This window comes from Myotis myotis, unplaced genomic scaffold (genome assembly GCF_014108235.1).
Source record: "Myotis myotis isolate mMyoMyo1 unplaced genomic scaffold, mMyoMyo1.p scaffold_m19_p_6, whole genome shotgun sequence".
NCBI lineage: Eukaryota > Metazoa > Chordata > Mammalia > Chiroptera > Vespertilionidae > Myotis > Myotis myotis.
In genome coordinates this window covers 77,497,202-77,522,693 of record NW_023416368.1, presented here as the reverse complement: position 1 = coordinate 77,522,693, position 25,492 = coordinate 77,497,202, and the positions used below count along the sequence as shown (strand labels likewise).

At 52.1% G+C, this 25,492-nt stretch overlaps 2 protein-coding genes across 3 annotated transcripts in view; both read left to right on the top strand.

Moving 5' to 3' along the window:
* Positions 1–5,118: 5,118 nt before the first annotated feature.
* Positions 5,119–19,949, top strand: THEG (theg spermatid protein). The gene is made up of 8 exons (XM_036312132.1): positions 5,119–5,423; positions 6,475–6,591; positions 6,838–6,909; positions 7,307–7,368; positions 8,525–8,594; positions 13,869–13,986; positions 15,435–15,594; positions 19,711–19,949. Exons 1-8 carry the CDS (start codon positions 5,119–5,121, stop codon positions 19,947–19,949), a joined length of 1,143 nt encoding a protein of 380 aa, XP_036168025.1.
* A 1,191-nt stretch (positions 19,950–21,140) lies between these two features.
* The window catches only part of MIER2 (MIER family member 2), a 31,078-nt gene continuing 26,726 nt past the window's right edge, over positions 21,141–25,492 (top strand). Inside the window, exon 1 of one of the 2 annotated variants that reach the window (XM_036314647.1) lies at positions 21,141–21,204. In XM_036314647.1, coding sequence (XP_036170540.1) covers positions 21,196–21,204 — 9 coding nt within the window. In that variant the 5' untranslated portion in view covers positions 21,141–21,195. The remainder of the gene's footprint in view (positions 21,205–25,492) is intronic. The other variant, XM_036314648.1, reaches the window with a different exon arrangement.

The window sequence follows — 25,492 nt, the reverse complement described above, 5'->3', positions numbered from 1 at the left end:
TATTCATATCTGACCCAATGACTAGAGGGACCTTGGTACAGAGCAGGTTGCCACGACAACAGACGGTGGCAGCCAGGCCAGCAGGCAACAGCTCAGAGGAGGGAGCCCAGCCAGCGGGGATGGGGCGAGCACCCCCCGCCGAGCTGTGGGAAAGTCAGGGTTAATGGAGCCTTGGAGACCACAAAGAGTGAAGAGGACCTCCTGGTCCTCTTAGAGCAGTGAGGGAGAGAGGTGTTGGGACTTAAAACATGTGTCTTGGGGGAGCAACAACTCAAGCCAATCCAAGCAGCCTAAATTCCTGGGGCCACGGGGTTTGGCTATTAGCCGCGACACCGTAAGGCTAGGCTGTGGGCATCGGGTCTGCAGTTATACGAGTAATCAGTCCATATCAGGCCTCTCCAAGCTGCCCTGCGTCCTGCAGGCCCCCCATGGCTGCTCCACGCACGTGATGACACCTCCCTTTGCTCCATCTCTCCTGCTTCTAGGGTCATTGTCTGCCCACCAGCCTCCACTTTCTTTGTGGACAGAGCTTGGAGACTGCTTGGGTGTCCACTCGCCACCCTGTGTGACTCAGGGAAACCCATCCTACCTGGGTGCTGCTGAGAATCCTCAGTGGGGTCCTACCCCTTTGCTGGAGATTCATTTATGTGTGGACATGTGACTCCCTTCTGGCCAATGAGATGTGAGTGAGGTCAGGGGAGCAACTGCTAGAGATCACTGCATCCCCATGCATCCCGAGGCTTGTGACCCCTTCAGCAACGCGGACTCGTTCCTCGTGCTATTGTCTCTTGTTCTCTTTCTTCTGCATCCTGCTTCCACTTAGAAAGGCCCTCACGTTACACTGAGACCATCTAGATCAGTGGTTCCCAACCTTCTGGCCCTTTAAATGCAGTTCCTCATGTTGTGACCCCACCATAAAATTATTTTCGTTGCTACTTCATAACTGTAGTGTTGCTACTGTTATGAATCGTCATGTAAATATCTGATATGCAGGATGGTCTTAGGCGACCCCTGTGAAAGGGTCGTTCGACCGCCAAAGGGGTGGCGACCCACAGGTTGAGAACCGCTGCTCTAGATAATCCAGGATCATCTCCCATCTCTAGGTCAGTGGATCAGCAACCTTAATTCCATCTGCAACCTTGATTCCCCTTTGACGTGCAACAGGACAGATGGCCAGGTTCTGGGGAGTTAGGTGTGGACACCTTTGGGGGTTGTTAACCTGCAGGCCACAGGAGGTGTCCTTGGTCCTGAGAGGGAGGCCCAAGAAAGTGGTCCCTTTCTGCCTGTGGCCATTGCAGCTTCGTGAGGAGCTGTCTGGAGCAGCTGCAGCTATATTGATGCTCATCTGAGGACGCAGACAGTGTAAAAGGAGGCAGAGCCACAGCAAGCACAGAGCAGCAGAGTGGAGTCCAGGAGCCTCTTTTAGGAGGAGATAACACGTTGCTTCTCTACTTAAGCCCATCAGAGGCAGGCGTTTTGGTTGCCTGCTGTCAGAGGTATCTACAGAGTAGAATCCAGCTGCCCTGGAAACAGAACTCCAGCCTGTGTGTGTGTGTGTGTGTGTGTGTGTGTGTAAAAAAGACTACATTTCCTAGCCTCCTTTGCAACCAAGCATGGCCCTGTGACTAAGTTCCAGCCCGTGGGATGTGAGCAAGGGTGGCTGTGCCTTCCAAAGTCAGGAGCTCACAAGACCTGGAAACCCAACTTCCTCTGAACAGCGAAATGGACAAAAAAGTCTTGGTGTAGCCATTCAGCTCAGTGGAATGCCCCCTAGCGGTGACAATGAACATGGATGAATCTCACATAGTTTTGAGCAGGGGTCCTCAAACTACGGCCCTGGGGCCACATGCAAATACAAATATTGTATTTGTTCCCGTTTTGTTTTTTTACTTCAAAATAAGATATGTGCAGTGTGCATAGGAATTTGTTCATAGTTTTTTTAAAACTATAGTCCAGCCCTCCAACGGTCTGAGGGACAGTGAACTGGCCCCCTGTTTAAAAAGTTTGAGGACCCCTGGTCTGGGGGCTTTGGGGCTGTTACATGGCTGTGGTCTGTTGTGAAAAGGCCTACACTTAGGATACGTGGTATTGGACACCCAAAAGGAAAAATGTTCCCAGAGGACGGGGCCCAGCCTCGTCTCCCCTTCTGTCTCGAGCTGGGCAGGCATGGGCTGCAGGTACCCCGACTTTGGGGAGGAAGAAATTCTCCTGGGTCTTTGCTGCAGCCACGAAGCCGCCTGCCTCTGCGGGAGAAAAGTAGACTCTCCTCATCAGGGTCTGAGAACTCGAACCCAAGCGTAGTGCCCTTTTGGAGTGGAAGCTTCTTCAATATGCGTGAGAGATGTTCTGCTATTTTAGACAAGAGCAGATGGAGTGCATTTCATCCCACGGTAACTCAGGGGACGGACCACACCAGGCCGTAACCCTGGTGCGTTGTTCTCACTCAGGGACACTGGGCGACGTCGGGGACATCTGTGGCTGTCATGCCTGGGGGTGCTCTTGGCATCCGGTGGGTGGGGCCAGGGGCGCCGCCCCACCTTCCATAGGATGGTCCACAATGCCTGTAGGAGGAACCCTGCTATACACTAAGGAGCATGTGGCAGCCGGAAGGCCCCCGCCGCCTCCAGGGCTCTTCCAAGAAGCAAGGCACCATCCCCGCCCCTCGCAGACCCCAGGGGCCTTGCTGGGCCCTTCTGTGTCTTCCCCACCTGAGTGGGGGCAGGTGACCGTCCCCGGCCCCTTCCCAGGTCCCCCATGTGGACTCACTCCCAACTCATTTGCCCCTTGCATTTGGGGAGAACGAATTCAGTCTCCAGCGGAGAGCAGGGCCGGGAAGCTTCTCAGCATGGCCTCCACGCCTCGCATCTCCACACGAACTGGGCTGGGCTTGAAATTCAGCCGGAGGGTTCGGTACTGAGTCCTTGTTTCTGCCTCCGCTGGAGCATCCCTGCCCCAGAGCCAGGAAGGGCACTGGATCCCTCAGCTTCTGACACACACACACACACACACACACACACACACACACATACACACATTCCCTTGGGTCAAGGGCCTTTCCATCATGACTGCATTTTGCAAATATCGAGATTCGCAAACGCTGGGAGCCCCGCTAGAGGCAGCCCAAGGCTCCATGCTGTGCAGTCTTGGGCAATCACTGGGCCTTTCTGGGCAACACAGGGATGACGATACCGACATCCATCTCTGAGGATGGCTGGTGCGGAAGGCTTCTAGGAGCCCACAAACCCTTGAGCGGAGCGCCCTCTGTTGGTCGCCCTGCGGTACTGCTGTTCCTCCCTGGCGCCGGCGGAAGATCAAATTCAAGGCAGTTATTGAAACTCCGCGGGGGGCGCGCCTGTTCCGGGTGTGGGGTGTCCAGGCGGAGGCAAGACAGGCACGGTTCCCGCCCAATTCGAGCCCACATACTCTAGTGGGGCAAAAAGACAGTCACAGATGCAATATAGAGTAAGCTCATGATAAATGCTGGGAGACACCACCAAAAGGTAGGAAAACACCCTACTCGAGGGAAGGGTTTTTGGAGGAGGTGATGTTTAAGGTGAACCTCGGAGGACTCAGCCACATGAAAATCGAGGGATGAGCTCACTGCACGGTGATGAGAGAGGAGACTGGTGGGCATGGGGGGTTTGAACAGGCCAACAGGAACGGGGGCCAGTGTAGCAGATGGCAGGTGCTCGCCCTCCCGAGGCAGGAGCCTGTCAGGGACCCTGCAGGGCCCCCGGGCTGCCTTGACACATCACTCAGGACGGGATTGCTGCATAACAGACAGCCCCAAGTTAGTGGCTTAAAATCATGAAGATGCTCTGCTTCCCACGATCGTGCATCCCTGGGACACTCATTCCATGTAGTGTCTGCTGAGGCTGGGACCCTGAGGGTGGCCTCTTCCCTCGCCGTCTGGGACACACACATAGAAGTCTCCAGGGCTGCCAGGTTCAGAGGCTCGGCAATGCCACCAGAGACCCACCCTCAGCTCACGATCCTCAGACCAGCAGGTGTCATGGTCACGAGCGAGCGGCCGAGCTCTGCCACCGCAGGCGGGCTCGAAAGTAGCCACGGAGAAGAGACGAGGCATTTGCTTCCTGTGCCTCCCTCCGCTCGGCAGGAAGCCGTCTCCAGAAGCCCCTTGCAGGCTCAACTCAGGCCTCATTCCTCCGTCAGTCCTGGGAAGGACCCCGGTGAGCTGTGACCACCAGCATTGGCTTCCTCCCTCTGAGCACAAGTGGAGTCTTTTACGAAGAAGACATGTAGGCCGCGGCCAGGGTGGCTCAGTCGGTTGAGCATCATCCCATGCACCAAAGGATCCACAGACTCGATTCCTGGGCGGGGCACCTGCCCGGGTTGTGGGCTCAATCCCCGGGAGGGGGCTTGCAAGAGGGGCCCAACCAATGCCTCTCTCTCACTCTCTTTCTCTCTCCCCTCCCTCTTCCTTCCTCTCTCTCTCTCTCATCAATAAAAACATTTTTTTTAAAGAGAAGGAATGTAGGATAGAGTCGGGTCTGCTCCAGCACTGAGCCCAGCTCCCAATCTAACCATTCATGCCACAGCCCTTTCTGAGAGCCTTCTGTGGGCCCTGCCATTCCAGGTACCAGGATGTGCAGGATGGGGCGCTCTCAAGCCCTCATCTGAAGAGGTGATTTCTACAAAGCAGAGGAGAAAATAAGTGAGTCAACAGTGTCATTTTAGGTGATGACAAATGCCTCGGAGAAGTAAACCAAAATGCTGGGATGCAGAGGGACCCAGGACTGGGGCTGCCTTCCCGAGTAGGAGCTGGCCTGGGACTCGTGGGGGCAGAGATTGCAGGCAGAGGGACCAGCAGTGCAAAGGCCCCGAAGAGGGGTACACACCTGGCATGTTCATGGAGAAGGAAGGCGGCGTGACAGGAGGGGGCAAATGCGGGGCGGAGGTTGGAGGAGTGAGTGGGCCCCACACAGGACCTAGTGGAGGGGCACTGGGAGGAGCTTCAGCAATACCCAGTGACGAGCACCTGCAGAGTGGAATGTGGATGCTGAGAATGCGGGCAGGCCATTCTCCTGTTGCCAGGTGACCACAGGCACATTGGGTGTGTTGGGAGTAAGGTTGAAGGGCTGGCGGAGGGCCCCGTTCATGGGGGACTATCGGCAAAGTTTGCTCAACCCTTACCATACCTCGAAGGCTGAGGACAGCTCGGGAAGGGGACAGAAAGATGATCCTCTGGGCCTCCAGAACCCTGTGTATGAGGGCCTACGCTCCACGGACCTCAAATACAAAAGCCTAGATGATGGGAAACTGGGGTTCGAAGACCAGGAAGAGGAAACTCCCCCTGAGGAGGTGACCGAGGAAGAACTTACAGATGCCCAGGAGCCAGGAGAGGCCCTCCTAGCGGTGAAGAGGGCCCTGGAGAAAGATGAGGAGGGTGTGACTGAGATGAGGTGGGTATGGGGAGCGGGGCTCAGGCACTGGGGAGAGAGCCTATCCCCACGTCCACCCTCTGTCCCTGTAGCCTCTGTGTCATTGCTGTTAGTATGGGTCCTCCCCCCGCCCCCCGGCCCATGTAGTCATTCTAGGGTGAGGGTATCAGACAGAGCGGGCAGTACCCCCACTGGCCTCTGAGGCGAAGTTGGCAAACACAATCTCTGTCGAGGTAGCAGGTGAGTTACAGTGGGAAACCCTATGAAAGCTCCGATTTTGGAGTCAGACAGTGTGTTTAGATGCCAGAGTTGAGAGGTCAAGACAGGTGGCCCTCACTTAAGAAAGAAATGGGGACAGTCCTGGCTCAGAAGCTGCCACCATTCCCACTGCTACAAATTGCCAGAAAAGTTGAAGATGGCTGGGAGCACACGAGCTGGTGGAACCGAGAATTGGGGAATCAAGCATTTGGGGGACTGATTTTTGGCAATTGATAGTATCCTGGAAAGAGCCAGGTGCCCCCTCACCTGTGGACTCAGTGTGTGCATCCCTCCCTCCCTCCACTGGGCCACGTTCTGGGCTCTTCCGGACTGTGGCTGTCTAGGCAGGAAGGAGGCCAGTGGGTCAGCAGGAGCTGGCCAGTGCCCTCCCCCATCGGCTGCCCTTTTTGTGGGGGAAAAGGTGCAGGCAGTGACAGGGACCAGGGAGGACATCTGAGCCCAGGGCCACAGGAAGTGAGGAGAAGGCCTGTTCCTTCCATAGTCTGGGGGCTGCCCGGGGCCTCTCTGTGGCTCAGTCCCCCTGGGGGCCTGGATACACATGAGATGAGAAAACGTCTCATGTAATAACTGCAGCCATCCTGCGAGGTGGGGGCGGGTCTCCATTCCATTTCACAGAGAAGGGAACGAGGCCAGCTGGCCAGGGTCACACATCTGGCTGCCGCTGGAGTGAAGGTGGCAGTCCACCTCTTTGGATGCCAGAATTCGCCCCCAGAGAGGCCTCTTCAGAGGGCGAGGAGATTCAGGGGGGCTGGAAGGCCAGGGACTCCGGCCTCACCATCCAACTCTCCCCAAGCCGGCTGTCCATCACGCAGAGGTTCCCCAGCACCTTCATGGGAAGAGGGAAGAAGAAGAAGAGGCGGCTTCTTGAGCTGGCAAAACCCAAGACCAACTGGCAGACCTTGAAAAACAAGTGAGCGGTGCAGGTGGTCTTGCTGGAGGCGGGGATGGGGGTCTGCGAGGAGGAGAGCAGCCCCTGGGGGTCCCATCTGTCACCTGCATGGTAAATTTGGGGGTGAAGAGTGAGGGTACCAACCATGGGGGTTTGGGGGGGCGTGGTGGCCGGCAGTGGCCTCTGGGTGCTGGCCCAGGAGAGTGAGGCCCAGGAGAGCACGTGGGAGCTGCAGAGCAAGGCAGGGGCTGGGCTGTCTCATCGCAGGATGGGGTGCCGCTGTAAGGGCTTTGTCTGGATCTCCCCATGCATGACGAACTTGCGGTTCTGTGTCTACTGGTAAGTCCCAGAGTGTCTCCTCTCTCCACCTCCTGCCCGTGTTGGGGGGAACAGCCAGGCCCCAGGCCCCTTTCCTTAGTTACGCCTTTTCCCCAGCTCCCCACTTCGCTGCACATCAGCCTAGCTCACAGTAATCTACACTGCCCCCTGTCTCTAAGATTCTCCTCCCCATGTCCCTCTCTGACCTGCCCCTCTCTTGTGCCTCCACATTCTCTCCTTCCTTCCCACTGGTCACTCCGCCAGGTCTTCCTCCAGCCACCCTGCCTCTGCCTCGCTGTGTCCCCGTCTGCACGTGTGTCTGTGTTTGTGGGGAGCCCTGAGTTTTGTTTCAGAGCAGGGCTTAGGAAGTCTCTGCCCCGGCTTCCCTCACCCTGAGCCACGACTGGATGCATTCCAGGCCATCCGTGTATTGGACAGAGAGATTTCTGGAAGACACCACCCTCTCCATCACGCTGCCTGGTAGGTTGAGCCCACTCACCACCTCCACTTCCCCATTAGTGGCAGCCTGGCTCAGGGGTTGGCCACAGGTGGCCCTTGTCCCAGCCATGGCTCTCGGCCACTCTGCCTGACATGCTGCTCCTGGCCTCCTGGGGCTGGGTTGCCCCCATCTCACCCCAACCCGTGCCCTGTTCAGACTGGGGAGACCTTGGGGACTTCCCTAGCCCTAAGGCCCCCGGGACTCCCTCAGGCTCCTCCCCTCTTCTCCGTATATCTCCCAGGAGTGTCTGTCCTCCACAGCACTCCAGGGCCTCATCTCTGGACACGATAACCTCAAGAAGCCAGAGCCAGATGGAAGCTGGTCTTGGGGGTGAGGGGTGTGGGGCAAATTCTCCAGGGGAAACCCCAGTTGGCACCATAGCCAAAATGGGGGTTAGTATTCACTTTACAAAAAGGCTTTCTTCTTCCCTCTCACAATGGTTTCTATCCTCTTTGAGAGCAATGGATCCCTTCAAATAAAACATGTCAAGAAAGCTCATTATTGGAGAGAAGTGAAGGGCAGGGTCTCTCTTGGGGTTTAGAATCCCCCTCAGAGGGAACACTAAGCCCCTGGAAACCCTAGGCCTGTGCAAACTTCAGACCAAAATCCATTTCCAAACCAGGGCGCTGTTGGAACCATCAGGGCCCTGCTGAGGAACTGACCCAGCCCTGACGCTCCCATCTTGTGTGCTCGAGTGAGAGACTTCAGGCTCTGAGCCTGTTGTCCCTAGAATGGGGACAGCCAAAGTCACCTCTCTGTAAGGTGTCTGATACTAGCTGAACTGTGTGGGCCCATAGTTCCTCACATTTTGCCTCTTGCTCTAGCCCAGCGGTTCTCAACCTGTGGGTCGCGACCCCTTTGGGGGTCGAACGACCCTTTCACAGGGGTCGCCTAAGACCATGGGAAAACACATATATAATTACATATTGTTTTTTTGGTTAATCACTATGCTTTAATGATGTTCAATTTGTAACAATGAAATTGGGGGTCACCACAACATGAGGACCTGTATTAAAGGGTCGCGGCGTTAGGAAGGTTGAGATCCACTGCCCTAGCCCATGGAAAGCTGAATTCAGTAGGAAGAAAACGCCAGGGGGTGGGCAGGTTTCAAGTTGGGGCTGTTTCCCATTTGTGTAGCAGTGTCCCGCCGACTGGAGGAACTTGCTCGACCCAAAAAGTTCTACACGGATTATTGCGACAGCAATAGGTAAGGATAGGAGGGATGGGTAGGCACTCTGAGGGCAGAGTTTGGCAGAAAACCATTCTCTTCCCTTGACAGGCTGTAGCACGGGGGAGGGGAGGGAGGGTTCAGATTCTAGGCTAGATAACCCAAGTCTAAGCTCGATGCCTGCAGGCAGGCACATGACCCTTGGGATCTCAGTTCTCCACCTGCAGAGGAGGTGGTAGTAGAGATCACACACAAAAGCTACTTAGTACAGTGCCTGTCACAGTAAGTGCTCAGTAATGTTATTTACCACTATCATGGGTTCTGTTGGCTCTGAAAAGCTAGCAATTGTAAGACATTTTTATTTTATGTACAATGAACGACACAATTCTTTGTTATCACTTAGAACTTTTATGCTTCTCAAAAGTTATCTTCAAAGTTATTTAGACACAAATTTTAATTACCTATATTAATGTATTCAGAAAAAGGAAAATACAATGGAACTAAATTAACTGACGTGTGTTTGAATCACTTTTTAAAAAAACATATTTTTATTGTTTTTTTTTTTTACAGAAAGGAAGGGAGAGGGATAGAGAGTTAGAAACATTGATGAGAGAGAAACATTGATCAGCTGCCTCCTGCATTCCCCCAACTGGGGATGTGCCCACAAACAAGGTATATGCCCTTGACCAGAATCGAACCTGGGACCCTTCAGTCCGCAGACCAACGTTCTATCCACTAAGCCAAACCGGTTAGGGCTGAATCACTTTTTAAAAAAATCATTTTTTGTCAATTACACTTGGCATACATTATTATATTAGTTTCAGATGTACACCCTAGTGATTGGACATTACATAACTAGGTGTTCATCCTGATAAATCTTGCTCCTATTGGACACCATCCATAATTATTAGAATATTATTGACTATATTCTCTATGCTGTACTTTACATCCCCATGACTAATTTGTAACAGCCAATTTGTACTTCTTAATCCCTTCACCCTTTTCACCCTTTCCCCAATCCCCTCCCATCTGGCAACCAACAAAATGTTCTCTGTATCTGTGAGTCTGTTTCTGTTCTGCTTGTTTGTTTATTTTGGTTTTTTTTTAGATTCAATTGTTGGTAGATATATATATTTATTGCCATTCTATTGTTCATGTTTTTGGTCATTTCTTTTCTTCTTTGTCTTAAAGAAGACCTTTTAACATTTCATGTAATTCTGTTTTGGTGGTGATGAACTCCTTTAGTTTTTTCTTGTCTGGGAAGCTCTTTATCTGTCCTTCAATTCTAAATGACAGCTTTGTTGGGTGGCATAATCTTGGTTGTAGGTTCTTGTTTTTCATCACTTTGAATATTTCTTGCCAATCCCTTCTGACCTGCAAAGTTTCTGTTAAGAAATTGTTGAGTCTTATGGGAGCTCCCTTTAGGTAACCAACTGCTGCTTTAATTTTTAATTTTTAAAATATATTTTATTGATTATTTTACAGAGAGGAAGGGAGAGGGATAGAGAGTTAGAAACATCGATGAGAGAGAAACATTGACCAGCTGCCTCCTGCACACCCACTACTGGGGATGTGCCCGAAACCAAGGTTCATGCCCTTGACCGGAATCGAACCTGGGACCCTTCAGTCTGCAGGCCAACGCTCTATCCCAGGGGTCCTCAAACTATGGCCCGCGGGCCACATGCAAATATAAATACTGTATTTGTTCCTGTTTTGTTTTTTTACTTCAAAATAAGATATGTGCAGTGTGCATAGGAATTTGTTCATAGTTTTTTTTTTAAACTATAGTCCGACCCTCCAACGGTCTGAGGGACAGTGAACTGGCCCCCTGTTTAAAAAGTTTGAGGACCCCTGTTCTATTCACTGAGCCAAACCGGTTAGGGCCCAACTGCTGCTTTTAAGATTCTCTCTTTGTTTTTAAACTTTTGCATTTTAATTATGATGGGTCTTCGTGTGGGCCGCTTTGGGCTCACCTTGTTTGGACTCTCTGTGCTTCCTGGACTTGTATGTCTATGTTCTTTATCAGGCTAGGGAAGTTTTCTGTCATTTTTTCAAATAGGTTTTCAATGTCTTGCTCTCTCTCTTCTCCTGATGCAAATGGTGGTACACTTGGAGTATCCCAGATGCTCCTGACACTCTCCTCATTTTTTTTTTTTTGAAATCTTTTTTTCTTTTTGCTGTTCTGATTGGGTGTTTTTGCTTCCTTATATTCCAAATGACTGATTTGAGTCTCAGCTTCATCTACTCTGCTATTGATTCCCTGTAAATTGTTCTTCATTTCAGGTAGGGCATGCTCCGTTTCTGACTGGTCCTTTTTCATGCTGTTGAAGCGCCCACTAATTCACTGGGCCTCCTTAGAGCCAGGGTTTTGAACTCCGCATCTGGTAGTCTGCTTGTCTCCATATTGTTTTGTTCTTTTACTGGAGTTTTATTCTGTTCTCTCATTTGGGACATGTTTCTTCGTCCCCTCTTTTCGGCAGGCTCCCTGTGCTTGTCTCTATGTACTGGGTAGAGCTGCTGTGTCTCCTGGGCTGGGTAGGGTGCCCTAGTGCAGGAGGTGTTCTGTACGGCCCAGTGGCACAGGCTCCATGGTCGCCCAGGCTGGGCACTTGCGTTGTGTCTCCCCCCATGTGGGGTGTTCTCACCCTCCTGTGGTAGCTGAGCCTTGACTGCCGTTGGCATGTCAAAGGGAGGGGTTGAACCCCAGGCTGATCAGCTGCAAGGACTGACTGTGACCGAAGACCTTTGACCATCCATGGAGGATGAGCTGTGCAGGGGCCCACCCCACAGAGCAGGGCTCAATTCAGCAGAGCACTGATGCCCACTGAGCCCACCCCTTGAGTGTGTCACTTGTGGGCGTGGCTGGGTGGTGATGCTTTGATGCGGTCTGAAACTATCCACTTGGTGTGTTGGCTCTGGGACCTCCTGGGGAGTGCAGGCCAAGGTCAGCCACCACCTGTGTTCTGCCTGGGGCCGCTCTGCATGAGCTACAAAGCGATCTGAAGATGGCTGCTACTTGTGCTGGGCTTGGAGGTGGCCAGGCGAGGCAAAGCTTTGAACCAAGGCCGGCTGCTGCTAGTGCTGGGCCTTGGGCCACTTAACAAAAGGTATGGGTTTGCTGAGGCCAAATGCTGCTTTTTTGAGATATTTTAGGAAAATGTGAAGCGTGAGCCAAGACCGGACAAACATATGGAAAAGCCACTGGAAATAGCTTGGATGGGCTTGAAAGTTGGGTGGGTGAGGCCTCAGGGTGTCATGAGAGCGGGGCAACACCGAGGAGGCAGGTTGATGGTCTCAGGTATGGTACCCACATACTGGCTCTGTCGGGGGAGAGCTCATTAAAGGAACATGGCCTCCGCCAGCATGTCTGTCTGGGAAAAAGCAGCCACTGCAGGTCTTGTGTTGATGCTGGACAATTCAGTTTCTTCCTGTATGTCTTTGGTGCCTTTCAAGCTGCTGTCCCCATGTTGGAGCTCTGAGGGAGTGAGCCTGAGTAAGTCTGTATGTGAGCCCTTATTTTAAAAATTCTCAGCTAAGGATATGTTTCCACTGATTTTGGAGAGAGAGGAAGGGAGAGAGAGAGAGAAACATCAACGTGAGAGAGAAACATCAATTGGTTGCCTACTGTATGCATCCTAACCAGGGATCGAACCTGCAACCTGGTATGTGTCCCAAATGGGAATTGAACCATGACCTTTTCATATAAGGGACAATGCTCTAACCAACTGAGTCACACCATCCAGGGCCATGTGTGGGCCCTATAAGAGGAACTGCCTGGGACTCAAGCAGTCCTCTGTCTCCCTTAGTCTCAATCCCCATTGGTTTCTACATCCTGAAGTTATGGGGAGTTCTCTTCTTGGCACTGGAACCCTGGGCTGAGGGGCCTGGTGTGAGGCTGGGACCTCTTGCTCCTCAGGGGAGATCTCTGCAGCCAAGATATGCCCCCCCCCAACTTTTTTTTTTACACTATCTTCGTATTTTTGGATTCTTTTTTCATTTTGCTTTTCTGGTTGGGTGTTTTTTGCTTCTTCGTATTTCAAATCATTGACTTGATTCTTGTGATCCTCTAGTGCAAATTTTTTTTTAAATCCTCACCTGAGGATATTTTTCTATTGATTTTTAGAGAGAGTAGAAGGGAGGGAGACAGACACACAGAGAGAAACATCCACGTGAGAGAGAGACATCAATTGGTTGCCTCCTGCACATGCCCTGACTAGGGCCAGGGATCGAGTCTGCAACTGAAGTATGTGCCCTTGACTGGAATCAAACCTGGGACCCTTCATGCCGGGGGCCAACACTCTATACACTGAGACAAACCAGCTAGGGCTCTCTCCCAGTTTTTATCTGCCACACATGGGTGTGTGACCAGCCTGTTTTGTGTCTCCACCCCTCCTACCAGTCTCGATGTGTCTCCTTCTTGAATTCCCTAGTTGTGGGACTTCCATCCAACCAGATTTCAGGTGTCTCTGAATGATGTTTGTTCTGCAGTTTAGCTGTAATTTTGATGTGGTTGTGGGAGGAGGCCAGTATTGCATTTACCTATGCTGCCATCTTGACAGGAAGTCTGAATCATTTTTGATTCAGAGATGTTGACATGTTTCACACACTGTTTTTAAGCCTGTTTTTGGTGAAAATAACTTTTTTATTTTCATGCTGAATGATAGCATAATCTGAAGATAATTTAAACTGCAATTAGGCCACGTCTGTAGAACCAAGAACACATGTAACTCGACTCAGGCTATTTCAGCGAGAACAGCTGCATCCACACACCAGCGAGGACGACTGTGGAGCTCCTGGCGTCCGGCTGGCATGGACAAGCTGCCTCCTGACCTCAGAGACGTGAAAATATAAAAAGTCTGCCTTAGATCAATGAAGCAGGGTTTTATTTCTAGAGCAGAGGCATAGCTGAGACCTGATTTTAGGAGGCGTGGGCTCAGCAAGCCCAGTGGAAATTCACTTTCCCAGCTTTCGGTGACAACTGCTGGACACACTGCTATCTCTTGTGTTCAAGTCTGGACCTCGGCGATGATGTGGGAGTGGACAGAAGGCCCTGGGGGAAGGGGAATGACCTCAGGACAGCATATCTCCAGCCTTGAGAATACATAGAGGCTCCTGTTATGATTCTTTTATGAATCCCTTCTTGGAGGTGTTTTCCAAACCCTCCACTTTCCCTCCCTTATCCCAGGGAATAGAGAAGAGCTGAGAAAGAGATTACACACACACACACACACACACACACACACACACACACACACACTAACAGATATCTCCCCCTTTGGCTGAGCTAGTGTCTCAAATGTTGATGTCCCCTAGGACTACCCACAACGTGCCCATTTCTCAGTGTACCTTTGACTACCAACTATCTAATCGCCTGAGGGAGCTGGCCACCCCGAAGGTCCGGAATAACATTTGGAACATAGACATGTCTGAGGTAGGTGACTGGCTCTCCTGAGAACCCCACCTCAATGGTAGGGGCACTGCCTGCCCTCAGTGGGCTGGGATCAGGGACCTAGACAGACAAGCGGGAATGGACTCCAGAGCAATAGATGAGTGGCTTTGGCCAGCTGTCTTATTTTCATCAATCTACACTTTATTTCATACACAGACCCATAAACCATAATCATCGTGTTTTTAATATACATATACTAGAGGTCTGGTGCACGAAATTCGTGCACTGGGGTGGGGGGGTCCTCTCAGCCTGGCCTGCGCCCTCTTGCAGTCTGGGAGCCATCAGTTGGACATCCTTAGCGCTGCCATGGAGGCAGGAGAGGCTCCTGCCACCACCACTGTGCTCACCAGCCATGAGCCCGGCTTCTGGCTGAGCGGCGCTCCCCCTGTGGGAGCGCACTGACCACCAGGGGGCAGCTCCTGCATTGAGCCCCTGGTGGTCAGTGCGTGTCATAGCGACAGATCATTCTGTTCAGTCGATTTGCATATTAGCCTTTTATTATATAGGATGGCATCTTCTTGCTTTTCCCCTCAATATTTGTTTTCGAGAGCACATCATGCTGATTTATGTAGAAGCAACATTTTAACTGCTTGGTCATGTTCTATCCTACGAACATACCATAGCTAGTTTACTCAGTCCCCTATCAATGGACAACTAGGTTGTTTCCAGCTGCAATGAATACCACTGCCCTCAAATCCTTGTACCCCCACTAGGTGTTTCTCTATATGGTGGTTATCGAGTGTGCACATACTCAGCTTTGTTTGAGATGGACAAATGGTTCTTCAAGTGCTTGTACTAATTTACTCTCCAACCAGCAATGCATGCGGACATCTCTGCTCCCACATTCTTTTTTTAAAAATTGATTTCAGAGAGAAAGGAAGAGGGAGAGAGAGATAGAAACACCAATGAGAGCGAACCATTGATGGGCTGCCTCCTGCACGCCCCACCCTGGGGATCGAGCCTGCAACCCAGCATGTGCTGACCGGGAATTGAACCGTGAACTCCTGATTCATAGGTTGACATTCAACCACCAAGCCATGCTAGCTGGGTTCCTCCCACATTCTTGCCAGGGCTTGACAATGTCAGACATTTTCATTTTTGCCTCATTTGTTTGCATTCAGTGATACTTTGTTGTCTTAACTTACATTTCCCTGGTCAACGGAGAGCATTATTGACCATTTAGGTTCACTGTCCTATATGATTAGCCTAGTCCCCTATGGATTCTTTTGGGTTATTGACCTAGAGGAGCTCTTTACATATGATAGCTACTAAGCCTTTTGTTGAACACATTGCAAACTAACTCATTTCCAGCCAGTCATCTGTCCATTGGCATTGCTTATGGTTTGTTTGTTTGTTTGTTTTTGCTTTCTATCCAGGGGCCTCTGAGGCATTATGGACTGTTTCACTCTTTCCCCTCATTCTGTTTCCAGGTGTCCAAGGTGTCCAAGGCAGCCCAGATGGCCATCCCCAGTTCAAGGATCGTGCAGTTGGCAAAGCCCAGGCCTCCGGCCACCCTTTTGGAAGAATGGGACCCTGTGCCAAAACCTAAGCCACATGCATTAAACTATAACCGGCTCCTTTACTTGGCCAGTAAGTAGGTCCTTGTGTCCATCCCCAATGGACATAGGCAGGGGCGGGGAGCAGTCAGAGACTTGGACTTTAGGCTTGCTTCTGCCAGATGTGTGCTTTCCTCTTCATCTCCTCCCTTAGCTGCAGACCAGTTGTTGGATTCCTGTGGGTAAGTCGTACTGTGCAGGCTCCCAGGGGAAGAGAGGCAACCGTCAGAGGGGACCATGGTCCTGAAGCTGAGTGCTGTCTGAGTGGGTCTCCTAGCAGGACAAAGGGGTGCAGAAGAGAAAGTTGGGGGGACAGGGCCAAGAATGAGGGAGCCAAGCTGAGGCGACGGGCAGCATTGTTTTCTAAGCCTTACCCAAGGACATGCTGGAGAGAGAGAGAGAGAGAGAGAGAGAGAGAGAATGAGTCAGAGAGAAACATAATTTGGTTGCCTCCAGTATGAGCCTTGACTGGGGATTGAACCTGCAACTTAAAGTGTGTGCCCTGACCAGGAATCAAACCTGCAACCCTTTGGTGCATGGAACGGCACTCAACCAACTGAGCTACTCTGGCCAGGCATGAAGGGCAGCTTTGAAGGGGTGTTGGCCTGATTCTCTTCTGTCCTTTAAAACAAATGAGATACCCAGTCTCGCCATGACAACAGTAATGTGTACCAGCTGTAGAGAATTGGAAAAATGCAGGCTAGCCTAGAGAAGAAAGGAACCCACCCAAACATAAAGCAGTTTTGTGTGTTTCCTTCTGGGTGTAACACTTGCAGAGCCACAAATGCCTACCGTTGAGTGTGTGCCCGTGAGTGTGCACGCTACAAGCGCTCTCCTGCCAGTCCCCTCCCGTCACACACTACATCCAATGCACTGACAACTCCTGTGGGCTTGGTCTTCTGAGCACATGAAGAACCCGCCCACAGCTCCCCCTGCCCTCCGCATGGCCCCCTAAGGTGTCCCTGGACCAGAGCAGTCACCTCCACCCTTATCCCTGGTGCCACCCTTGCCCGCTTCCCGTGTGGCAGCCACAGAGGTCCTGCTAAATTTAAGTTGGATTCCCCCCTTCTCTGCTCATGACCCTCCCAGCGTCCTGTCTCACTCTGTGTGGCCCACAGGCCCTTGTGATCTGTTTGACCCTTGCCCACCCCCTCTATGTGGTTCCTCTCCCGCTGCCTAGAACACTGATCACAGACACCTGCATGGCTCACTCCTCTGCCCGCCATGGGGCGGAGCTCCAATATGTCCTCTAGGTGAGACTCCTCTGAGCGCCCTGCTTAACCCATGAGCTATGCCACCTCTGGACACCTGTGTGCACCGTGACTGCCCGAGCTCTTTTTCTGCAGCTTCTGCTGCATTCTAACATACATATTTACAATATATTGATGCGTCTCTTCATTCTCTGCAGTCTGTTATAAGCCAGGCCTGCAATGCCAGAGGCTTTGGAAATGCTATGTGTCCCCTACTCCTGACAGATAATCACCAGAAGGTGTGACTGGCCATTCTGGTTCACTCTGCTCTGTCATCTCCCCAGTTTTCTATTTCCTGTGTTTTTTGGTTATTGATTTAGAGCAGCTTTTTATATAAGGTGATCCCTAATCCTTTGTTGAGCACATTGCAAAATACCTTCTCCCCAAATCCGTATTCTCTTTTAACTCTGCTTACAGGATCTTTTGTTTGTTTGTTTAATTCATTCATTCATTTATCCTTTCCCTTAATACTTATTAAATGATTGGTTAAATGAACAAAAACATATGAGTACATATGCACTGCTTCATAAGACCATTTTGTTTCTCTCTCACATATACCTGGAATATAAATATATACACATTCGTACCTACACATTCATCTATATATTGATCCGTATTTCAGATGTACCTGTAAATACACATCCGTGTGTGTGTGTGTGTGTGTGTGTGTGTGTGTAAGAATGTGTTGGGTTGTGCTTTTCAAACAGCAAACTTCCACCCACTAATAGGTGTGACCAGCATTTAAAAAATTGAAATGATGACAAAGAGCATGAACTATGTGGGTATGAGTCCATTATTCTCTGTGTGACCACATGTGTGCTGTGTGTGGTGGTGGATTTCATCAACAGAGTTTAATATTCCAGAGATTACAACAGTGGAAATACTCCAGAATTCTCACACAGGAGGGCAGAGAAGTCTGGGTTCTGGCCATGGTCTTCCCAGCCCTGCAAGGGGCCACTGAAGCCCAACTGCTTGGGCCTCTTCCCTTTGGAAGGAATGGTCATCTGCCCGGCAAAGCCCTGGTACAGCCTGGATGGCCTTGCCCAGCAGTGGGCCTGTGTGGGCTTGTGACTGCCTGGAGGAAGGAACCCCACTCTCTTTCATCAAGGGCCCCTCCACCGAGCCAGGGCCTGTCCGCTGAGAAGGGGGGAGATGGCCTTTTCCATTTGCACAGGGGCTCTAAACCAGTGGTTCTCAACCTTCCTAACGCCGCGACCCTTTAATAAAGTTCCTCATGTTGTGGTGACCCCCCAACCATAAAATTATTTTCGTTGCTACTTCATAACTGTAATTTTGCTACTGTTATGAATCGTAATGTAAATATCTGATATGCAGGATGTATTTTCATTGTTACAAATTGAACAAAATTAAAGCATAGTGATGAATCACAAAAACAATATGTAATTATATATGTGTTTTCCGATGGTCTTAGGCGACCCCTGTGAAAGGGTCGTTCAACCCCCAAAGTGTCGCGACCCACAGGTTGGAACCGCTGCTCTAAACAAAGGGGTTAGAAAGGAGCCTGAGCACCCCTCAAAGCCAAGGATCCTGAGGCTTTCAGACACTGATGGCTAAGTGACCAGTGGTGATCACCTCCCTTCTAGTCCCTAAAGGAGCGGGTGGCAGAGAGGTGGTGAGAGGGACCCTGGCCGAGCCACAGTTCTCTGCACCTGAGAGCTGCCTGTCATGACAGCAGCCACTGGCCATGATTTCAATGCAATTAAAATCAATCTATCAGTTGATCTAAATCAATTAATTGCTTTCATTAAAACTAAATAGAAGAAAACTCCAGCCCATATCAGGTGCTGCTGCATGTGGTTGGCAGGAGCCATGTTGCCAGCACTCCTGAGAGGGCCTGGCTGAGGCTGCAGTCATGTTGGACAGTGAGGGCAGGAACCCAGAACGAGGTGGGAGACTGAATCCTGAAAGGGCCTGTGCATGCAGGAGCTGCCCTGGATCCACACAGCAGGCCTGCAGGGCCAGCCAAGGAGAGCTGCCTCCTGTGGCCATTATTCACCACTTCTCCCCACCATGACATCAGAGGAGAGAGTGTGAAAGGCCTACTGAGCCCCCAGGACGCTTTTGACTGGCCCCTCTGAGTCCCCTGTCCAGGATGTGACCATTTGAAATATTTTTTTCCTTACAATTTACCCTTTTATTATTTTTATTTTTTAAATACATTCTTATTGATTTCAGAGAGGAAGGGAAGGGGGAGAGAGAGAGATAGAAACATCAGTGATAAGAGAGAATCACTGATCAGCTGCCTCCTGTACATGCCGGGGTTGCGGGCCCCCTACTGGGGATTGAGCCCGCAACCGTGGCATGTGCCCTGACCGGGAATTGAACCCAGGACCCTGCAGTCCACAGGCCAATGCTTTATCCACTGAGCTAAACCGGCTAGGGCCAATTTATCCTTTTAAAGTGTAATGCATTATACCTCCATAAAAAAGGAAGTACATTTCAATGCTTTTTAATACACTCAGAGTTGTGTACTCACCACAATACATTTTAGAACATTTTCATCACCCCAAAGAGAAACCCCCTATTAGCAGTCACTTTCCACCCTGTCCCCAGCCCCTGACACTCACGAACCCACTTCCTGTCTCTGTGGGTGTGCCCGTTCTGGGCATTTCACATTGATGGACTCACACACTGTGTGGCCTTTAGTGCCTGGCTTCTCTCGCTGAGCGTCATGGTTTCAAGGTCCATCCAGGTTGTAGTGAGTGTCAGTGCTCCGCTCCTTTTCATGGCCGAGTGATATTCCAGTGTGTGGATGGGACATGTTGTGTTCTTCCATTCCTTCATCACTGGAGAGGCCCTTGAACCTGGGAACTTTGACCTTGCGGGTTGCTCTCCCTCGGGGGAGTGCCTGATGCTGTCACTCTCTCCCGCCCCTGTAGTGCCCAAGGCCCAGTCAGATCAGTGTGTTCCTGACCGAGATCCACGCTGGGAGGTGCTGGACGTCACCAAGAAGGCAGTGGCCAGTGCCCGGATCCGCTTGCTGGCCAAGCCCAAAGTGCGGAAGGAGCTCAATGAGGGCTACGACCCCTACTACATTTCCCCGGCTTCCCTGAAGGCTCGGGCATCCCCTCGCCTATATGAGCTCGCCACCCCCAAAAGCATCACCAAAAAAGTGTGACTGAACCCAGGCCGGGCCTCTGAGGCCTTATTCCCAGTAAACACCCAAGTGCATCCTAACCTTGTATGTGTGGCTGGCTCTGAGAATTTTGGCCTGGAGGGGGGAGGGCAAGCTGGAAGGCCAAAAGGATGAGAAGAGGAAAAATAATAATATTTATGTTCGCATCACCTGTGATTTGTACAGTCCTTTATTTCCACAGTCACTTTTCCCCGCTGTCTTGACTTTCTCAGATGTCACACATCAGCCCTCCCACAACTGCACAATTTCCCCCCGAATCTATGTCCAGACTTGCTTATCCAGATCCGTCCGAGGAACTACCAACCACTCATTTGTGCAAGACACCTTGGCCGAGCTTCATGCCCTTCCCACCTGCCTGCCATCAGGGGCCTTGTGGGGTGTACCTTCCCAGCTCGCTCCACGTCTCTGCTCCCGGCCACCACCTGAGTCCTGCCGGACGCCTCCGCCTACTCACTGCCCTGTCCTCTCTGGCTCTCCATAAACCACCTGCCCGATGCTCACAGCACTTGTAAGTCTGAAATTTAAAATGTAGCGAACTCAGACTGTACTGTTCAAATTCTCCCCCAGCGCCCACCACAGGTTCAGAACCTGCAGACGGTCCATCATCATGAATTCAGAGCCCAAGGGCCGGCCATGGGTTTGAATACACCTTTCCCTCCTCAGTCGGCACTCGCGTTCCTTGGTATAGACAGGGTCGCAGTGCCCGTTAAAACTCGCCCGACGGTGCATCTCGCAAGCTCCCCGATCGGTTCTTTGGAACACGGGATGGACCATCACTGATGAAAAACTGAGGAAAGTTCCAGAACCACGCTACCGACGTCGGTCCTGGCACTACCACTTGTGCATTGGGTGCCCCATCATTCTAGGCCTCAGTTTCCTCACCTGTAACACCGGGTACTTACAGTATTTAGCGAAGCTATTGGCAGGGGAAACTAGGACCAAAGCTCCCGACACAGGTGGTGGTATCAGGAATCAATGTTTTTATTAACAGCATCCTCCGTGTCCCACGCCGAGGCCGAGACCCCCAACCCTCGCTTCCCGAGCCCGCCCCGCCCCCGCACACATTCCGCGCAACCCCGTCCGCGCACCTACTACGCCCCGCCCGCGCCCCGCCCTCACAGGCCACGCCCTCATACAGCCCCGCCTTCCAAGGCGCCGCAGCCAATGAGCCCGCGGCTCCGTATCCGGGGATCCCGGTGCGGCCACCGCCTCCCGCGCACACACGGCCATGGCGGAGGTGAGTGAGCGGGCCGGGGGAGCCGGCCCCCCACCTCCGCGCACCCGTGCTCCCCGCCGCCGGACCTCAGCCACGTCGGGGCTCTGGGCGCGGAGACCCGCCCCGCCCCCGGCTCCGAGGATGCGAGGCGTTACCCAGGGCGCTGCGTCCGTTGGGACCCGAGGGGCGCGGGGCTCCGTCGATAGCCGCCCCCGGCCCTTGCCCCCCCTTCCCCGGCTGCCACATCGCGGGCTGCAGTGCGCATGTGCAGGAGCCGTGGCGCTAGCGGGGGCTGCGGAGTGGGGAGGGGGCGAGGAGGGGGCGCCCGACGGGGGCGTGGGAGGTGCGCCGGGGTGTCCCCTCCCTCCGCTGGCCCGGCGGTGCGCGTGCCGCCCCTCCCCTGCCTTGACCAACTTTGCAGAGCACTCTCTGGTCGCGCGGTCGCGCTCTCCCCGCCCAGACCCTGCTTGGGACCCAGCGCCGCCGCATCCCGCTCTCGAGCGCCCAGGTGCGGGGCACCGCCGAGTCGTCCTCCCGCCAGATGCCGGGCGGGATTCGAACTCTAGGGTTCCTTTGGGCGGGTAGAGTTAGACCAGCCTTTCCCGGGGACTCGAAGTTACTTCTAGGAGCCTCTTCTCTCCGTCCGGGAAAGCAGGCCCAAGACCCTTACCCCAAATCCTTGAGGCCTGATAGGATTTGGAATTCCGAGCTTTTCCGGTTTATGGATCTGTCTGTGGAGTTTGGAACTGTGATGCTTGACCAAACTCACCTAGGCCATCTGGGATCAGGAGCGACACCTAAGAGCTTCTTGCCAGGTCAAAGCAAGGACGAAAAACTTTCACTTTGGGGGGGTTTCTTGTCTTGGGAATATTGAGTAAGACAGTGTGGACCTGCTCTCACCTTCTAGGACACTAGTGAGGATGAAATGAGGTAATGCACCTGCTAGGGGCTCAGTAAATGTGACTTTTAGTGCATGGTGATTCCTTCTGGGGACGCAGCAGTTAAGGCCCCTGCCAGACAGGTCCACAGACTCTGCAAGTGGTCCTCACCGAATGGATGGGCGGTGCCACTGAGGCCAACGGGGAGGAAGGTACTCACTCACCCGATGAGGTGCAGCAGTTTCGCGGGATATTCAGCCTGGTCATGGCCCCACGTCTTAGCAGAACATGGGCAGGTGTTGTGGAGGGCAGGGCTGGCCATTCTTTCCCACCAGGGACTTTCTCAGGGGCAGCAACAGGCTCTGCATTGGTGCCAAAGAGGGTGTGGGCAATTGGGTGCAAGGCTAGACCTCTCCAGCCAGTTGTGGCCCTGTGCTGGGTGCCTGGATCCAAAGGGGTCTTAGAGAGTTAATCCTCCTTTCTTAAGAGGCATTTAGGGAAACAGGCCTCATGGGGGCAGTGGCTGGCCTTACCGTTTGGAGGGAGGTGGGGTGGTTGAGAGAGAGAGAGAGAGAGAGAGAGAGAGAGAGAGTGTGTGTGTGTGTGTGTGTGTGCACACGCGCGCACCCGCACTCTTGGCTCAGGGGCATGGGTGGTGGTTTTCCTGGGCACCAGGTGTCATTGGGGCAGCACTCTTGGCCTGGAAGATAGCTGTGTGTCATGGATGGAAGGACAGATTCCCCAGCCAGCCTGCCTGGATTGCTGCTGGGTTTGGCTGTTGACTTTGCCTTGTCCAATGTTGAGGCTCTGGAACCCTCACAGCAGCCAGCTGCCCTGGGTGCTCCTGTTACCCCTGTTGACAGTTTGGGGAGGTGCCCCTTTGAGTGAATTTGAGTTGGTTTCCTTGGAGAAAGCCTACATGTGGGGTTCCCTATATACCTGGCTCTGTGGGAGGCCCTGAGGGCCTGGTTGTGAGTAGAAACCCAACAGTGACGGTCCTAAAGGGCCTTAGGGGCTGCTGGTCAATAAAGGCACAAGTGTGCAAATGTCGGACATGGTGACCAGGGCCAGCCTCTGCCTAGGAGACTTGTGGCTCTGGAGCCTCTTATTCTTTGTGACTTGGGGCAGGTTACTGAATGTCTCAGCCACGACTTCCTAATCTCTGAAGTGGGAAGAGCCGAGGGCAAGAGGTTGCATGAGATCTGGGTGCAGGGACTTGCACAGAGAAGCTGAGCCTCATCAAATCACTGATAACCAGCTGTGTAACCGATGAAAATGGTGATGTGTTACCTCGCAGTAAGCACTTGATCAGGATTTGCTGCTTTTTGTCATCTCTAAAGTAGCCATCAGTACCCTGTCAGCACTGTGAGAGGAGAGGCGGTGCTTGAGAGTGGACAGGGTGCTTTGTACTGCTTTCCTCATACCTGAGTACATGGTCATTGTCTTGTGCTTAAACGCCCCCCCATGGCTGTCGTCATCCCCTCCCTGTGGTCTCCGCCTGGTGGTGTGGTCCCCACAGATCTCTGTCACCCACACCACCCCCCTGGCTCTTCCTTTTTCTTGTGTACTCTGCACCTGGAGGCACTCTGCTACCACAGTGCTGTTCCAGTGCTCCACAGGGCCTGCCTAGAAATGCCCTCGGGGGCTTTCCCTGACCCCAGCTGTGCAGGCCCCCACCCTGTTTTCTCCTTTAATACTGTGTATATCCACTTGTTTGTATCTGTGTCACCAACTAGACTAGGAACTCATGTGGGTGGAGATGGGCAGAACCTGTTTCTGGATTGACCTCCATGCACCCAGTGCCTACTGCCTTTCCTGGCCCAGAGGAAGCACTCGGTAAACGCTGGTCTAATGGAGCAATGCAGGGCTGCCCAGTGGGACCGACCACCTTTGCTGGTGTGGGTGAAGGATGTTTCATTTAACTATTGCTGTGAAATGAGTTGCTTGGAAACTGAGTTTTTCTAACAGTCATTTTATTATTATGTTTCATAGTCCTGAGGGTTGACTGGACTCAGCTAGGCAGTTTTCATTCAGAGTTAGTCATGTGGTTGGAGTCAGGTGATGGCTGGGGCTGGAAGGAAAGCTTCCTTGCTCAGGTGTGGCTGCTGGTGCAGGCCACCTACTTGTGGCCTGTGTGGCTTGGGCTTCCTCACAGCATGGCAGCTGGGTTCCAACAGTGACTGTCTCAGAAGGTACCAGGTGGAATCTGAGTTGCATTTTACCGCCTAATCTAGAAAGTCACATAGCACCGCTCCCACCAAAGTCACAGGCCCACCCCTGCGGACAGCGAGGGGGTGCAGAACCCCACCTCTTGAAGGAAGGCAAGCATATTAGCATCACATGGGAAGAGCGTGTGGGGTGCACCAGCTTGGAGAATTGGATCTGCCACAATGTCACTGGGGGTTAAACTGGGAGGGGCTAAGTAGCAGTTGGATGCAGCCCTGGAAGAAGGCTGTTCTGCGCCTGAGGAGTCAAGGCTCTCCCCCCTCCAGACAGGGCAGTCTTCCTGCTGATGAGCTTGTACTTCCTTCGTGCGCAAAAGACCTGACCTGAACACCAGGTTATGCGGCCCCCTCTTGTTTGGGACTAAGTCTCTGGAATGCTATCTTTCTTCCTTCTTTCCCCCTCCCCCCACTGTTTTTATCCAGAATGCCCTTAGCCAGCTACCCATCCTTCTTTTTCCATCTTGGCAAGAGGAGCAGTGACTGCTGGAATTGTGGTGGTTGTGAACCAGGGGAGGTGCAGGCCGTGGGAATGCCATTGAGGGTGGGCTTGCACTGGAAGTCAGGGAAGGGAGAGGGAAGAAAGTTTGGAAATTCTTTCTAAACTTTTTTTTCTAAATTTAAAACTTTATTTTAGTAAGTATTCTAATATTTTTCCTTTTTTCTTTTTGCAAACTGCTTTATTGATGTATGATTCACTTGTTTTAATGTGCACAATCCAGTGGTTTTTAGTGGTTCATAAAGTTGTGCAACTATCATTACTCGATTTTAAAACATTTTCATTGCCCCCAAAGAAACCTTGTATTCCTTGGTTGTCACTCCCCATCCTCCTCCCCTGTCCCTGGCACCCATGAACCCACTCTCTGCCTCTGTGGATTGCCTCTTCTGGACATGTCACATGACCTCCATGAGGTCCATATGTGGTAGCAGGTGTCAGTGCCTCGTTCCTTTTCATGGCTGAGTAATAGTTTATTGTTTTGTTTGGTATTTCTGTTCATCAGCAGATGGACATTAGGATTCTTTCCACCTTTGGCTGGTGTGAGAAATCCTGCTATGAATGTTTATATGCAAGTTTCAGTGTAGATGTACAGTTTTCTTTTCTCTTGGATATCACAGGGGAGGAGGAACCTAACTTGGTCCCTTTACTCTCCTAGGTTCTCCTTGGGGTTCCTGTGATTTAAACTGACGAAAGGCAGCCTAACTAATAAG

Bases quoted from the DNA above. Each gene is read 5' to 3' on its own strand.
- THEG (XM_036312132.1), top strand. From the start codon at position 5,119: ATGGGGGACTATCGGCAAAGTTTGCTCAACCCTTACCATACCTCGAAG. The intron at 7,369-8,524 runs GTAGGTTGAGCC...CCATTTGTGTAG, and splicing joins CCTCTCCATCACGCTGCCTG to CAGTGTCCCGCCGACTGGAG. The intron at 8,595-13,868 runs GTAAGGATAGGA...GATGTCCCCTAG, and splicing joins GATTATTGCGACAGCAATAG to GACTACCCACAACGTGCCCA.